The sequence below is a fragment of the Macrotis lagotis genome, chromosome 4 (assembly GCF_037893015.1).
Source record: "Macrotis lagotis isolate mMagLag1 chromosome 4, bilby.v1.9.chrom.fasta, whole genome shotgun sequence".
Classification (NCBI taxonomy): Eukaryota; Metazoa; Chordata; class Mammalia; order Peramelemorphia; family Peramelidae; genus Macrotis; species Macrotis lagotis.
The window spans coordinates 248,284,041-248,301,711 of record NC_133661.1 but is presented as its reverse complement, the minus strand read 5'-3'; the positions used below and the strand labels follow the sequence as shown (position 1 = coordinate 248,301,711).

At 38.0% G+C, this 17,671-nt stretch overlaps 1 protein-coding gene across 1 annotated transcript in view; it reads left to right on the top strand.

Annotated features, from left to right (window-relative positions):
- Positions 1-17,671, top strand: part of TTLL5 (tubulin tyrosine ligase like 5) — a 469,247-nt gene that overhangs the window by 185,501 nt on the left and 266,075 nt on the right. The window contains 2 exon segments of the mRNA XM_074235683.1: positions 16,573-16,654; positions 16,905-16,966. Coding sequence (XP_074091784.1) covers positions 16,573-16,654; positions 16,905-16,966 — 144 coding nt within the window.

The following is a 17,671-nucleotide window of genomic DNA, read 5'->3' as shown; positions in this document are numbered from 1 at the left end:
TAAAAAAAGCCTTGCTATCCCATAAGAAAAAAAAACTGGTTATATTCCTACCTGAGAGACTCTAATAACTCTTGAGATTTGTAACTCTATTAGAGAGAATAAAGTTAGCCAGAAGTAATGGACACTCATGACTCTTCTGTGACTCAGAATGATTTAAAAAATGATTTTTAAAAAATGATTTAAAAACAAAACAGTAAAGAGATGGGAGGCTAGAGGAGATTGAATGGGGTAAATCTCATTATTAAGAGGTACAAAGGACCTGCTGCAATAGAGGGAAAGAAGAAAGTTGGTGAGAACCACTTGAATCTTACATTCAGCAGATTTGACTTAAAGTTAACATACATACAATTAAGTTAAGAAACTTACCTTTCAAGTATTAAAAGAGGAAAGGGGGAGGGGGAGGAAAGGGGTAAATAACAAGGACAGGAAGGAAGACGGGGCAAAGGGAAAGGGGAAAGAAAGGGGAGGTTGTTGGATATAGGAGGGGAAAACACACTGAAGGTGGTGGTATTCAGAAACAAAATACTGGGGAATATGGCTAAAGGGAAAAAGGGGGGAAATACAGAGGGAAGATAGCATGGAGGGCAATAAAGAGTTAGTAATTATAACTTTGAATGTGAATAGGATGAACTCTCCCTTAAAACATAAGCAAATAGCAGAGTGGATTAAAAACCAGAATCCTACAATATGGTGCTTACAAGAAACTCATTTGAAGCAGAGAGATACATTTAGAGTAAAGGCAAAAGGAGCAAAATATATTTTTGCTTCAGCTGAAATTAAAAAAGCAGGGGTAGTAATCCTTATCTCAGAAAAAACAGCTGCAAAAATAGATCTCTTTAAAAGAGATAAGGAAGGAAACTATATCCTCCTAAAAGGTACAATAAAGTAATTTTAGTACCAAATACATATATATATATATATGTATATATATATATATATATACATATATATATATATATATATATATATGCCCCAAATGGTATACCATCTAAATTCTTAGAGGAGCAGCCCTGTTTGTGGTGGCAAGGAATTAGAAATTGAGTCAGTATCCATCAACTGGGGAATGACTAAACAAATTGTGGTATATGTATGTGATGGAACACTATTGTTCTATTAGAAACCAGGAGGGATGGGAATTCAGGGAAGCCTGGAAGGATTTGCATGAACTGATGCAGAAAGAGATGAGTAGAACTAGAAAAACACTGTACACCCTAACAGCAACATAGGGGTGATGATCAACCTTAATGGATTTGCTCATTCCATTGGTGCAACAATCAAGCACAATTTGGGGATATCTGCAATGGAGAATACCATCTGAATCCTGCAATGGAGAATACTATCTGTATCCTGAAAAATAATTGTGGATTTTGAACAAAGACCAAAGACTATTACTTTTAATTTAAAGAAAAACTTATCTTATTATGTAATTTTTCTGTCTCTTAATACTTTATTTTTTTCCTTAAGGATATAATTTCTCTCTCATCACATTCAACTTAGATCAATGTATACCATGGAAACAATGTAAAGACTAACAGACTGCCATCTGTGAGGGGTTGGGGGAGGGAAGTGAGATTAGAGAAAAAATTGTAAATTTCAGAATAAATAAATTTGAAAAAAACAAACTCCATGAGGACAGGAAAAAAAATAGTAGCTACAAAAAAATAATAAAATGAGTCCTTATTTTTCTTGTCTTGACCAGGCCAAACTATAGTGACCACTTCTAGGCCAGATCTCACTACTGCTTAGCTGAGAAACTTTGACCGTCTCTGTTTCCAACTTGAGCTTCTGCCCTACTCCTGTTGTGTCCCCTTGGTTCTGGGGGTTCACTGCATTGGTGCCAGACTAAGTGCAGATACCATATCAGATATCAGAATGCTGCATTCTAGATCTCTCTACTGAACTCAAGCAGTCCACAAGCCTCAGCTTCCTTGGGAGCAGAGATTACAAAAATAAACCATCATGCCATGATCTATATTTTTATTGTGTTTTGTTCTACAGGTTTATTCAATTAAGATATGAGAATTCATGTATTATATGAAAATTTGAAAATTATAAAGATACTGCTTTCCTTGAGCTATATAGCTATAATGGTATCACATTCATCTAAACATGTATCACAGTGGACTTATGGGTACTGCAATTAGCATTTTATTTGATGCATTTTGCTATGGGCTGGTAGGTGGAGAAAAAAAATTTTATAGGCCAAAGGAGCAGAGTTTGTGCTTATTTTGAAAATGAAGACAATGAAAAATTTTCTCAGTTGTGATTTTATTAACAAAATTATTATCTAATTTCCTTCTTTGGAACTTAAAGACATATATATATATATATTATAATATATATATATATATATATTATATATATATTTGGTCACTTTACTTGTTATCCTTTCTATCTCCTTTAAACATAGGTCCCCTTCTCTCTACTAATGCAGGTACAGCAGTGAAGGCTGTTTAACACCTTATGTCTAGACTATTGCTATAATTGGTGGCCTGATCTCCTTGCCTCAAATCTCTCCTCATTTCAATATGTCTTCTATTTAGCTGTCCAGGTGATCTTCCAAAAGTATATGGTCAGGCAAGGCCCCTCCTCTACCCCCAATGCATTTAATGTTCTCCTCCTTGCCTCTGTTCCTTGGATTCTATTGCTTCTTGCAAGATTCGGCTCAAATCCCACTCTCTGCAAGAGGTCTTTCCTGTCAACCCCCCCCCCCCCCCATTGCTAGTGTCTTTCTGTTATCATTTCCCATTGACTATATCATACACACACACACACACACACAGTTGTTTTCATATTGTCTTACCTGTTAGATTGTAAGATCTTTGAAGGCATAGACCATATATCTACTTAACACAATACCTAGCTTGTAGTAAAAGCTTAATATCTCATTAAGTGACTGGAAAGCAAGAGGGAGGGAGGTAACCACTTGAAATTTTTTCTCATTTTAAAGTTCTTGAAAATTAAATATATGCAAATACATGTGGCAACTATTCACAATAATTCAACTTTAGAGGTGGCACAAATTACTCTATATTATAGAAATGGCAGTTAATAACACTACCATTGGGGTTTCTAAGGTCCTAAGGGTTCTAAGGTTTCTAAGGTCTTAATGGGAACAGTGAGGGAAGAGCCAAGGCAATTATCAGTGTTGTCATTGTTGATTCTTGAAGAGGATCAGTTACTTCATCTTGACTTTCAAGTGAATTGGATTGAAGTGAGGCAGGTCTGTGCAAAGTTATCAACATCACTCCCTCCTCCAAAGTCATTAGAGTCCAAAGGGCCAAAATCAAGACCACTAGGGAAATATGAAGACAATTTACCTCTAGATTCTTAGACTGGATTGATGGTCTACTTGTATGCTGAGAGGTCTAAGAAATAGTGCCAAACTCACCTTGAAGGAGGCAGAATTTTTCAGGAGCAATTGCTAAAGGAGAGACTTAGATCTCACCATATGGATCCTTAGAAATGATTCAGACTAGTCCATTGATTTTATAACTGAGAATACTTATGCAGAGTAGTAGTTAAACAAATTGCCTAAGAGTTACCAACAAGATCATGGCAGATTGAGGAAGAGAATGTAGACCCTTTGAATCCTATCCTTGTCTTCTTGTTATTGTGCTGTGCTACCTTCAGTGGTGAGATTCATATAAATTAACAAGTTTGCTGAACTCTTCATAAAATTAGCTTTCATTTCTGCCAAACCAGCACAAATTGGCTGAATCCAACCTCTGGCTACTACTTCCCTATACAACATGCAGGGTTATATTTGACTGTGTTTTCCGTGCTTAAACTCAGTCAAAAATTGTTGAGATTTTGTCTTCTCTTGGGAAAGACTGAACAAAATATAATATTGTTGTTGATGTTTTTAAAGACACTTAAGGTGAGGTTTGGGATAGTAATCAATGAATAATTATATATCAGGTGCTGTTCTGGTTTGATGGAAATACAAATGCAGTAAAACAATCTTTTTGCAAGGAGGATAATGAGGAAGTTAACAAAATATGCAAAATAAATATAAAGAGAAATACAAATGTAATTACAAGGAAATTAAAGATAGTTTTGGAAAGAAGGCACTAGAAGTTAGATGATATCGGGAAAGGCTCACATAGAAGATTGTTTTTGAGCTATGTCATAGAGAATGAGAAAGATTTTAGGAGGCAGAAATGAGTGCAATCAGGATGACAGGCATCGGGGGTAGTCCATGGCAAAGGAATAGAGGAAGGAAGGAAACTACCCGCTGTGTACCAGAAACTGCTAAACACAATATAGATGTTCATTTGAGCCTTACAATTACTCTGGGAAGTAATAACTATTATGATCCCTGTTCTATAGTAGAGGAGATTGAGGCAAACACTGGTTGTTACTTGCCCAGGGTCACACAGCTATTCAGTGAATAAGGCCAGATTTTAACTCAGGTTGTTTCTGACACCAGGCCCAATACTTTAGCCACTATACCACCTATTGAAAAGATTTCTTGGACCAGTTTGTGATGGTTTTAAAAGCTAAATATCAACCTCAAAGCAACCATTTCCATCTGTAAGGGCAAAAAGCATCTTTGATTCCCTTGATCTTGCCATCATTCACAGATTTCATTCATATGTAGATATAGATATACACATATGTATGTGTGTATATACATACATATATGTATGTGTATATCACCTTCACATTTAAGAACTCTGAAATTCTCTTATATGACCATACTATTGGCTTTCATCTCTCCCTCTGCTTTTCCTTACATTACCCTGTTCTTCACCCTTACTCTGATTTCCAATCCCTTGACCCCTTGTTTTTCAACATGACCTCCCCTACACTAGTCACATTCTCATCTTTTCCCCATCTTGAGTTTTTGGTGAATCAATTCACTTCTAGAAATTCTCTTCTCTTGAATTCTTAACTCCCTTTATTACATCACCATTTTTGCCTATTCAAACCTCAGCCTTAAATCACTTTGTTGCCTTCATGCCCATATAAACATATGCTTTTGAATGAAGGTGAAAAAAGTCATTCTGACTATCCACTACAAATTGATGTAACATAACCTCAACTGGAACTTCATTGATACTTGATAATCCTCCTTATCAGCATACTATCCCACTCAGCACAGTAATTTCCAAACTATTTTATTCCATTTTTAAATTTCCCATGCCTTCCCTCTCTCCTGTTTTCTCAGTAGAGAATCTCTGCTCATATTTTACAGAAAAAAAAAATTGGAAATCATTCTCATTGAATTCTCTCTTCTCCCCTCTTCCATCATTCAGGTGCCTTCTATCATTATCTCCTCCTTAGCCTTTGTATCACAGAATGACATGACCTTATTCCTAAAACTAACCCTCTACCAGCTCAAGTGATTTTTTGCTCCTGTCTTCTCTATCAAACTGTCTATCAGTTCCTCTCTGTCACTTATTTTCAGTCTCTCCCTGTCTTCTGACTCCTTTCCTGGTGCCTACGAACATACTCTTGTCTCTTCCATCCAAAAAAAAATCCTCATTTGATCTTTCCATCCTTGATAGCTATTGTTCTATATTTCTTCTGCCCTTTGTACCTAACCATCTTGAAAAGTTCAACTATAATAGGTGCTTCTACTTTCTCTCCTCTCATTAATTATCATTTCATTTAAACTTTTCTCTAAATATACCAATTAATTGACAGATTCAGTGGCCTTTTCTCAATCTTCATTCTCTTCAACTTCTCTGCAGCCTTTGATACTGTGGATCATCCCCTCCTTGAAACTCGTTTCTGTTTAGTTTTTTAGGACACTTCTCTCTTCTTGTGATTGCTCCTATGTGACTACTTTTCAGTCTCCTTTGCTGAATATTTATCTAGATCATTCCCTTGGACCTTTATGCTGTCCCACAGGGTTCTGTCCTGGGCCTCTTCTCTCTATATACTTTTGTATTTGGTGATCTTATCAACTGCCATGGATTTAATCACCATGTCTTTGATAATGATTCTCAAATTGACTTGTTCTGTCCCAAACTTTCTGCTGACCTCCACTTTTGTAACTCCATCTGCTTTTCAGATATGTTGAATAGATGTCCAATAGACATCTTAAACATCTTAAACTACATTTCTAAAACAGAACTCATCTTTCTCCCTTCCCCAACCTTTCCTATTACCGTAGAGGGAAATGCAATTCTTTGGGCTCACAAGTCATCCTAGATTACTCATTTTCTCTCACCCCCGTACCACCCCCCCATGTCCAAGCTGTTGCCAAGGTCTTTCATTGTCAACTTTGCAACATTTCTCAAGTACACCCCCTTCTCTCCATCAGCACCTCATACCTGGATTATTACAGTAGCCTGCTGTCACATCTACCTGCCTAAAGTCTCTTCCCCATTCCAACCCATTCTCTTGTCACAAAAGTATAGGACAGACCTTTGGGGATCAGGGGTAGCAAAGGAGATGCTAAAGGAGTGGCCAGATAAGTTATTGTGGTCCTTCATAATCAAAGAAGATCATGATATTAAAGAATGATGGCATGACAATTACATTATGTTGATTATAGTGAAGGGAATGTTGTACAAAGACATCTTATTACCTTTTCCAGACCCATCATCACCCCAGTGCCTAATTTAACAGGAACCAGGATTTCTGGTGATGGTCTGGATGCTGTGAGAGTCCTTCACCTTATAGATGTAGATCTCTCCTTTATCAGTGAGGCATCATGGCACTCCAGCAAAAGCAGACAAAGTGCCGATATGTGATTTTTCTGATAACAAATTTGGAACAACACCTGTCTCTTGATGGTCTAATGTGAAGTTAGCTAAATTTTTTACTGAATGGTCTAATCGTCAGTACAATAATATTTGGTGACTAGGTTTTGATAATTGGGCAAAACTAGTCCATCTGAGTGGTCTAGGCTACTCGGCTTTGCAACCATATATCCTCCGGAACTCAAAGACTTTGGTTTCCTTGAAGCTGTCTGGCAGGTCTGGGAAATATGGAAATAACACTGCCAGATCACTAGTTGGCATCATTTATGGTTGGTGCTATGACGGCATCTGATCGTTTTCAAACTTCCAACTTTTGTTCTTCATAAGAAAACATTCTTGGCAAATGTTTTCTTTCTATTCAGTCTTGTGATGGTTCAAGAATTTCATTTATAGTGGCACCATATGAATGCTCCCAGCTGTCCCTTTTACTCATGGCCCCAGTTCCAAAAACTAACAACAGGAAACAGATCCTATTTTATTATTTCTTGTTGGGGTATCCAGACAAAAGGGACAAACAGGTAATTAGAGAGGAAAGAACATCCAGGAAAAAAAAAGATAGGGTATTCAATAATGTCATATACAAAAAATAATGGTTAAGAAGGATAAAGATTAAGAACAGATTATGAAGAAGGGTGATATTTTTGTTCCTCAGATAACCAAATCTCCAAAGGATATATTTGTGGATCAGAGTTGGGTTCTTCAAAGTGAATTTATCCAATGAGAACACAGACTCCCTCTCTTTATCTTTGACTTTGCCTGAAAATTCTTTGCAGTTTAAAATAATTTAACATCTGTTACTTCTAGCACACATACACACATAGACATACACATGCACATACACACATACACACATGTGCATCAAGCACAATTCAACCTATACCAATATAAGCAGCAAAACATTCCCTCTGTCTTGCTTTCTCAAAGAAGAGATGCAGTAGCCTCCTAATTGGTCTTCTGATTTCTGGTCCATCTTCCACACAGCTGTCACAGGTTTGACTACACTACTAACCTGTTAAATAAAGTCCAGGGGCTCCCTATTAGCTTTACAATCAGATAGACTTCTATGTTTGATACTTAAATCTTTTCACAATCTAACTCCAACCTGCCTTTCTTGTACTCCTCTAAATTCCCCTTTGCCTACTTTAAGGTCCAGCCAAACTGACCTTTTCATTTTTCACACATATCACTTGATTTCCTTTATTTGTGCAGTTTTTCAGGTTGAGCTGAACTCCTTTTTCTGAATCTTCTTATTTATGTATTCCCCCATTGGAATGTAATTTTAGTAAAGACAGAATATTTTAATTTTTTGTGTACCTGCCCCCAGTTGGACTTTGTTCATTTCATGAGGTCATTGTTTTCTGTCTAATACATAATAGCCACTGAATAAATGTGTTGATTGTTTAATTCTTTGATTTTTGTGAAGTGAGACCTTTGGGCACATATTAATAGGTTTCTTACATAGGTATCTCAGGAGCAGCTAGGTGGCACAGTGGATAGAGCACTCAGGAGTTCAAATGTGGCCTCAGACACTTAATACCTAACTGCCTGATCTTGGGCAAGTCACTTACCCCATTGACTTGCAACCCCCCCCCCCCAAATATCTCAAATTAATTGATGTACAATATGGAAACAGGTAGGTGGCATAGTGATAGTGATAGAACATCAATCAGAATGGACTCATCTCTTAAATCCATCCTCAGACATGTGTGTTTATAACTATGTTACCCTGGGCAAGTCACTTAACTTTAGTTGCCTCAATTTCTTTGTCTGTAAAATGAATTGGAGAAGGAAATGATAAACCACTCCATTATCTTTGCCAAGAAAACCCCAAATAGATAAAAACTGTTAGAAAAATTGGAAGATATTGTGGCAGAAACTTGGATTAGACCAACATCTCACACCCTATACCAAGATAAAATCAAAATGGGTGCAAGTTTTAGACAAAAAAAGACAATATTATAAGCAAACCAGGGGAACAAGGAATTGTTTACCTGTCAGATCTCTGGAAAAGGAAGCAGTTTATGACCAAGGAAGAGATGGAGAACATCACTAAAGACAAACTGGATAATTTTGATTACATTAAATTAAAAAGCTTTTGTACAAACAAAACCACTGTAGTCAAACTCAAAAGAAATGTAGTGGGGTGGGGGGTGGCGTAGTGGCGTAGTGGATAAAGCACTGGCCCTGGAGTCAGGAGTACCTGGGTTGAAATCTGATCTCAGACACTTAATAATTACCTAGCTGTGTGGCCTTGGGCAAGCCACTTAACCCTGGTTGCCTTACAAAAACCTTAAAACAAAAAGAAATGTAGTAGGGCAACTAGATGGCACAGTGGATAGAGCTCCAGCCCTGGAGTCAGGAGGACCTGAGTTCAAATCCAAGCTCAGAAACTTAATAATTGCATAGCTGTGTGACCTTGAGCAAGTCACTTAATCCCATTGCCTTAAATAAATAATTTTTTTAAAAAGTTTTTTTAAAAAAAGTAGTAAAATTGGGAAACAATTTTTACAACTATTGATTCTGACAAAGGATTAATTTTTAAAATATAGAGAACTGAGTCAAATTTATAAAAAAAAACAAGCCATTCCCCAATTGACAGATGATCAAAGGATATGGAAAGGCAATTTGCAGATGAGGAAATCAAAGCTATCCATAGCCATATAAAAAATTGGTCTAAATCATTACTTATTAGAGAAATGCAAATTAAAGTATCTCTGAGGTACCACTTCACACCTCTCAGACTGGCCAATATGACCAGAAAGGACAATGATCAATGTTGGAAAGGATGTGGGAAATCTGGGACACTAATACATTGTTGGTGGTTCTATATCCTGAAGAGATTATGGAAAAGGAGAAAAACATCATTTAGCACTCAGTTTGTGATAGCAAAGAATTGGAAATTGAGGGGATGTCCATCAGTTGGAGAATGGCTGAACAAATTGTGCTATATGTATATGATGGAACTCTATTGTTCTATTAGAAACCAGGAGAGGGGGCAGCTAGGTGGATCAGTGGATAGAGCACCTGCCCTGGATAATTGCCTAGCTGTTTGACCTTGGACAAGTCACTTAAACCCACTGCCTTAAATAAAAATATTTTAAAAATTTTTTAAAAAGAGAATGCAATAGGAAAAAAAAATCAGGAGGGATGGAATTTCAGAGAAGCCTGGAAAGAAATGCATGAACTGATGCTGAGCAAGATGAGAAGAACCAGAAGAATATTGTACACCTTAACAGTAACATGGAGTGATGATCAGCCTTAATGGACTTACTCATTCCATTAGTACAATCAATAATCAGGGACAAGGGGGTGGAGCCAAGATGGCAGCAAGAAGGCAGCATATCCTGAGAACTCCAAACCCCCAACCCCTCAAAAAACAAAGGATGGCTCTAGCCAAAATTTAAAGAGGCAGAACCCATAGAAAGATTGATTGATACATTTTCCCAGTCCAAGATAACTTAGAAGTTCCGCAGGAAAGGTGTATTTCACCAGGATCAGGGGTTGGAAAAAGGCGTGGTGCAAGACATGCAGCCCAGTGCAGCCCAGAGATCACCAGCAACAGCTTGAAGGGGCAGTGAGAGAACTCTGATGTACATGGGTGAGTGTGGAATGGGGAGCACAGCCACAGAATCTGTAGCAAGAATCAGGGAGAAAGCAGCCTACACCCCCAGAGACAGTAAGGCAAGTCTGCAGAGATTTCTCTGCTCTCCCTGGGGTAGAACTCTGCTGTTTGCCTACACTCACATATTGCAGTTTGGGCTTCCATACTAAATAACCAAGCTGAATCTCTCCTTATAGCCCCAGATCAGATGGTAGTGCTGTGGTCATCTACATATCAAAGCACAGGCTAGAGAGCATAAGACCTTGGAGGAATAAAGGTCCCAGTGGGGTGTTCCCCCCCAAAAAAACCTCAAAGCCTTAGAAGTGCTGTAAATTAGCCTTGGGCTGAGGAAATAAGTAAACAATAGAAAAAGAAGAATCTGACCATAGAGAATTACTTTAGTCCCATAGAAGATCAAAACACATACTCAGATGACAACAAAATTGAAACTTCTGTATCCAAAACCTTCAAGAGAAATAGAAAATGGGCTCAGACTATGGATGAGCTCAAAAAAGACTTTGAAAAGCAATTAGCAATTAAGGGAAGTGGAGGAAAAATTTGGAGGAGAAATGAGAGCAATGCAGAAAAATCATGAAAACCAAATCAAAAGCTTGGTGAAAGATATACAAAAATTACTGAATGAAATAATGTTAAAAACCAATTTAGGCCTAATGGAAAAAGCAAAACAAAAGGCAGATGAAGAGAAGAATGCCTTAAAAAGCAGAATTAACCTGCTGGAAAAGGCGATAAAATAACTCCTTCAAATGCAAAATGGAACTAAAGGAAGCTAATGGCTTTGCAAGAAACCAGGAAGAAATAAAACTGCCATAAAAGGCAAAAGTAGGGGCGACTAGGTGGCCTAGTGAATAAAGCACCAGCCTTGGAGTCAGGAGTGCCTGGGTTCAAATCTGGTCTCCGACATTTAATAATTACCTAGCTGTGTGGCCTTGGGGAAGCCACTTAACCCCATTTGCCTTGCAAAAAACTCTAAAAAACAAAAACAAAAAAGGCAAAAGAAGAAAATGTGAACTATCTCATTGGAAAAACAACCGATGTTGAAAACATATCCAGAAGAAATAATTTAAAAATTATTGGGCTATCTGAAAACCATGACCAGGAGAAGAGCCTAGACTTCATTTTTTCAAGAAATAATACAGCAAAATTGCCCTGAGATCCTAGAAGCTGAGGGTAAAATAGAAATCAAGAGAATTCATTGGTCACCCTCGGAAAGAGATCCCAAAAGAAAGAACTTCCAGGAATATTATAACCAAATTCCAAAACTCCCAAATCAAATAGGAAATTCTAAAAGCTGCCAGAAACAGACAATTCGGGCCAAGATGGTGAAGAGAAGACAGGCACAGTTCTAAAGTCTCCTAATCTCTTTCCCCATCTATCACATGAAACAAACCTCTTAAAAGAAATCCAACCCACAAAACCCAGAAAGAAAAGCCAGGAGAAAGAACATCTACCTCGGGATTTGTCTCCCGCAGCAGCTTTGGCCTAATTCAGGCGGGTGAGTCTGGGTTCAGAGGGAGGATCAGCCCCGGAGTAGCCAGATTAACAGCTGAATTGGAACCAGGAGTCTGAGGGCCCAAGAGCCAGACCTGCTGGATAAGCGGTGGGGCTGGACGACAAGGGCTTGGGTCGGCAGGGGAGCAGAGGCACTGGTGTTGGTGCTGTCCCCCTGGAGTTTGGGGACGGGGCTGGGGGGAAGAGTTCTGGTGCAGGAGAGCTGTGGCCACCATCACTGGGCTCCTCCTGTCTAAGGAACTCTGAGTACATGCTTCCATTGCAGCTGAGGCCTCTTCCCAAACAAACAAATGCAAACTACTTCTGCCTCAGGCCCAGGTGTGTGAGCAAAAGAACCAGCCAAGCTGAGGAATGACCTCAGGCCTGGGTAAAGCCCACCATTGATTGAAGGCAAAAGAATTCAATAGCTCCAACTCCTCCCTTCAAGCAAAGGGAGAAGGCCTCAGCCAATGTCAGAGACACTCCAGAGAAAGCAACCAACACCTCCTACTGGCCAGCCAGAGAAACTGCACTCAGTGAGTAAAGCCTTTAGCAATCCTAAGCCCCAGTGAACCAGCCCCCCACCCCAACTCAAGGTCTTAGCAAAATGAAGAAGGGTCAGTGGAAAGGTGGATCCATAGAAAAATTCCTGGAAGGGAAAGACCCTAACTCAGAGAGACCTGGAACCTCTGAGGAGAATACAATCTGGTCTCCAGCACAGAAAGACTTCCTTGAAGAAATAAGGAAGGAGCTTAAAAATTTGGGAGAGACAATGCATTGCAACAAGAAAACAAAACCTTAGAAAGTACAATTGGACAAATACAAAAGGAGAATAAATCTCTCAGATCATCAATTGGACAATTACAAAATGAGAATAAATCTCTAAGAATATCAATTGGACCAGTAAAAAATGAGAATAATTCTCTCAGATCCTCTATTGAGCAAATGCAAAAAGAAATTAATTCTCTCAAAACCTCAATTGGTCAAATGGAAAGCTATTTCAAAAGTAGAATTGACCAATTGGAAAAGGAGTTGCAAAAGGTTAATGAAGAAAACTCCTCCCCCCAAAAAAGAATGGAGTCTACAGAAACTAATGACTCCATGAGACAGCAAGAGTCAGTTAAACAAAAAACAGAAAAAATAGAAGCAAATGTAAAATACCTCATCAACAAAACCACTGACCTCGAGAATAGATCGAGGAGGGGCAACCTGAAAATTATAGGATTTCCTGAAAACATTGAAGAGAAAAAAAGCCTGGACTTAATATTACAGGATCTAGTGATGGGAAACTGCCCTGATATGGAATTGGAGGGCAAAGTAGTTATTGAAAGAGTACATCGATCCTCACCAGAAAAAGATCCTAAAATGAAAACACCAAGGAATGTTGTGGCCAAACTGCAGAACTATCAGATAAAAGAGAAAATCCTGCAAGCAGCCAGAAAGAAACAATTTAAATATCAAGGAGTCACAGGATCATGCAGGACCTGGCTGCATCAATATTAAGGTATTGAAGGGCCTGGAACGAGATATTTCGAAGAGCAAGGGAGCTTGGAATGCAGCCAAGAATCTACTTTCCTGCAAAGCTGAGCCTTCTCTTCCAGGGAAAAAGATGGACATTTAATGAAATGGAAGAATTCCAAAATTTTCTGATGAAAAGACCAGAGCTAAAGAGAAAATTTGGACATCAAATAGGAGGTTCCATAGACACATGCAAAGGTAACAAAAAGGGGGGGCAGTAAAAGGAAAAAAAATGCAATCCAGTAAGTTGAAACTGGCTATATCCCAGCATGGGGGGGAAAAAGATTCTTATAAATCTTGAGAATTGTAACTCTAACAGAGAGAATACACCTAGCCAGAAATGATGGACATTCATGACCTATCCATGAGACTGCTATCTAATGGGATGTAACTGCCTTTTACCCTACTTGGGAGAAAGCCTCTAATAACTCTCAGGAATTTTGACTCTTTTCAATAGAATATACTGTACTAGAAGGGACAGGCACTCAGAATTTTCTATGACTTAGATAGAATGATCTAAAAAAACACTACCTCCTTAAAAAGGGGGACAGGAAAGAGACAGGAGGAGGGAGGGGATTGAATGGGGTAAATCTCATTACACTAAGAGGTACAAAAAAACTATGGTAATAGGGGAAGAAGGGAGCAGAGGAGAAATACCTGAATCATCTTCTCATCAGATTTGGCTTAAAGTCAACCTACACATACTCAGTTAACTTATAAAACATCTAACCTTTCAAGTATTCAAAGGGGAAAAGGGGAGAGGGAATAGAGAACAGGAAGGGGAGTGGGGGAAAAAAGGGGGAAATAACAAAAGGAAGAACAGAAACAGACAATTCAACTACTGAGGCTCTATAGTTAAGATTACACAGGATCTGGCAGCATCTACATTAAGGGGCTCATAGGGATTGGAATATGATATTCCGGAAGGCACAAGATCTTGGTTTACAACCGAGAATTAACCACCCAGAAAAACTCAACATCATCTTTCAGGGGAAAAGATGGACTTTCAATGAAACAGGGGACTTTCAAACTTTCCTATTGAGATGACCAGAGCTGGACAGAAAGTTTGATCTCTAAGTACTGGACTCTAGTGAACCATAGAGGGAGTGGAAGAGGGGGCCTAACTATGAGGAACTTGATGTTGCTGAACTGTTTGTATTCCTGCACGGGAAGAAGATGTTGATAACTCAGATGAACTTTCTCATTTATAAGAGCTGTTAGAAGGAACATATATAGACAGGACATAGGAAGGAGTGGAATATAATGGTATGATGTGGTAAAGGGATGGAGTCAGTGGGTGAGGAGGGAAAGTACTCGGAGGAAGGAAAAGGAGATGAAGCTGAGAGATTTCACATAAGAGTCAAGAAAAAGCTTTTTCAATGGAGTGGATGGGGGGCAGAAGGCAAGGGGGAATGAGTTGAGCCTTCATTCTCATTGGAAATGGCTTAGGGAGGAAATGGCACACTCTTAATAGGGTGAGGAAATCTGTCTTGCCCTGGAGAAGGATGGGAGGAAAGGGACAGGATGAGGAGGAATGGGGGGAGGGAAGGGGGGAATAGATGATAGAAGATATAGAAGATCTAGGGAGAGGGTACTCAGATTAAACACACTTTTGGACAGAGCCAGGATGAAAGGAGAGAGAGAGTAGAATAATTGAGAGTGGGGAGAAATAGAGTGAAGGTACAGCTAGTAATAGCAACTGAGGGAAAAATACTGAATCAGCTTCTCTGGTGGACTTATGTTAAAGAAACCAACTTACCCCAGAGACAGAGCCATTGAAATCTGAACACAGACTGAAGTACAATTTTTTTTCTTTCTCTCTCAATTCTAAGGTTTCTCATCTTCTTTGGGGAGGGGAGGGGGTTTATGTTTATTCTTCTGTTTACTCTGATAACATTCAATTTATATCAATGTATGGCACGGAAACAATATAGAGACTGTCAAACAGCCTTCTGGGGGGAGAGGATGGGGGGAAATTGTAGAATTCAGAGCCTTGCAAAAAATGATAGGTACATATTATTATTGTATATAATTGGAAAACAAATAAAATGTAAAAAAAAATAATTAGGGACAATTTTAAAGCACCTGTGATAGAGAATACCAACTGTATCCAGAGAAAGAACTGTTTAAACAAAGATCAAAGATTATTTCCCCTCAATTTAAAAAAAAGTTATCTTATGTACTACATAATTTTTCTATCTCTAATATTTTATTTTTTTCCTCAAGGATACATTTTTTTCTCTCAACACATTCAATTTTGATCAATGCATAGCATGGAAACAATGTAAAGATTATCAAATTGCCTTCTGTGGGGGGAGAGGAGGGAAAGAAAGGAGGGTGGGAAAAATTGTAAAATGCAAAACCTTACAAAAATGATAGGTAGAAACTACTATTATATATAATTGGAAAAGAAATAAAATATTTATATAATAAAAAGTATGTTCGTACAATGCTAACCTAACTGCTCGTTGCTGAAGGGGGGGGTTGGAAGGGAGGGTGGAAGCAAATTTTGTAATTTAAAAATACACATGCATGTGGATGAAAATAGATAATTGAATAAAAGAAAACCCAAATAGTGTCTTGAAGAGATGGACATAACTGAAATGACTGAACAACAATTAATTTTTTTGAATTCTAGATTCTTTAATTTATTGCAAGGCAAATGGGGTTAAGTGGCTTGCCCAAGGCCGCACAGCTAGGTAATTATTGAGTGTCTGAGGTCAGATTTGAACTCAGGTACTCCTGACTCCAGGGCCTGTGCTCTATCCACTGCGCCACCTAGCTGCCCCCTTTAATTTATATTTTACTGATTATAGAACTCATAATATTTTATCATGTTTTTGAGCTGCTTATAGTGATTCATTGAAGTGATCCACAAGATTTGGATTCATGTTGTCCTATATTGGAAAGGGTTATTAGTTTGTGAAATGAAAAGTGATATTGTAAATTCTTCAAGTACTTGAAAAAATTTTTTTGTTTTGTTTTTTAATTTTCTTTATTTTGAACTTGACAAACATTAGCAAATATGAATATATCTATATACAAGGAACAGAAAAACAGATTATATATGAACCCATGAATTTTGGTTATATATAATTTGTTTTCTTAAAATGTTTTAAATTTACTATAGTGGTACTATGGTACCTTGTTTGTCTATGTCCTCTTTTTAACTTCTGCTATCCTCTCCTTTTTTAAATGTTCCCTTGTTGATTATTGTTGTATGTTTAGAACTTTATGGCTTTGATGTTCTCATTGATTCAACTCTGAAACCATGGTTGCTGGAAGTGAATCTCTCTCCTTCTTTGGCCTGGTAAGTGATATTTATCACTAGACTCTAGTACCTTTAGCTACATTTCTCACTTCTTGTCTTTTCATAATGACATTTTCTTTTCTGAGGCTCTAATACATTCTGTGCCTTGTTATTCTTTACTTTCTCACATTTCTGATCTGTTAGAGCCCAATGAAGGTATGTTCTTAAGAAAACATCTGATCAATTTAAATTATTAAATTAACAATGTTTCTCCTTATTTTTCTTTATTTTCCTTCTAATTTATTTCCAGTGATGCACCTCTGGACCTAAAGATTAAAGCCAGTATGATTTCAGATATGTTCACTGTGGTAGGTAAGTAGTTTTCTGTGAATTTAACACATTATTAAAGTTAGCCAGAATCTGCAATTCGTTCAGTATTGGTGAAGTATCAGACATGCCAGTTTTCTTGGAAGAAGTACTAAGGTGGGGATAGCTAGGTGGAGCAATGGATAGAGCATGAACCCTGGAGTCAGGAGGACCTGAGTTCAAATTCAGCCTCAGACTTAATAATTACCTAGCTATGTGACCATGGGCAAGTCACTTAGCCCCATTGCCTTGCAAAAAAAAAAAAACAGAAACAAAAAACCAAAGAAGTATTAAGGAATGATTTTTCAGGGAAGTGAGAGAGTGTTTTTTACCTGTTGTGTCTCCCAAATTCCTTAGCTGTCTCCTGTCATATATAAAATATGGATTCACTGAAAGAAATCTTTTTTTAAGAGTCTTTTTTTAAAAATATCACTTTCAGTTCTCCAATGATTCCCCTTCTCATCCTCTACCCTATTTGGAAACTCTTATAATTAGGTCAACCTAATAAACATATTGACTGTATCTGACAATATATACATTATCTACATCATTGCTTTCCCTCCTTTATGGAAAGCATGTTCTTCTGTCAGCCCTATAGTATAGTGGACAGAGACTCTGAAGTTAGAGGCCTTGGGTTCAGATTCCACCTCTGCCACTTCATATATAGGTGACCTTGAACAGATCAGTTTACCTCTTTGACCCCAGAAAAGC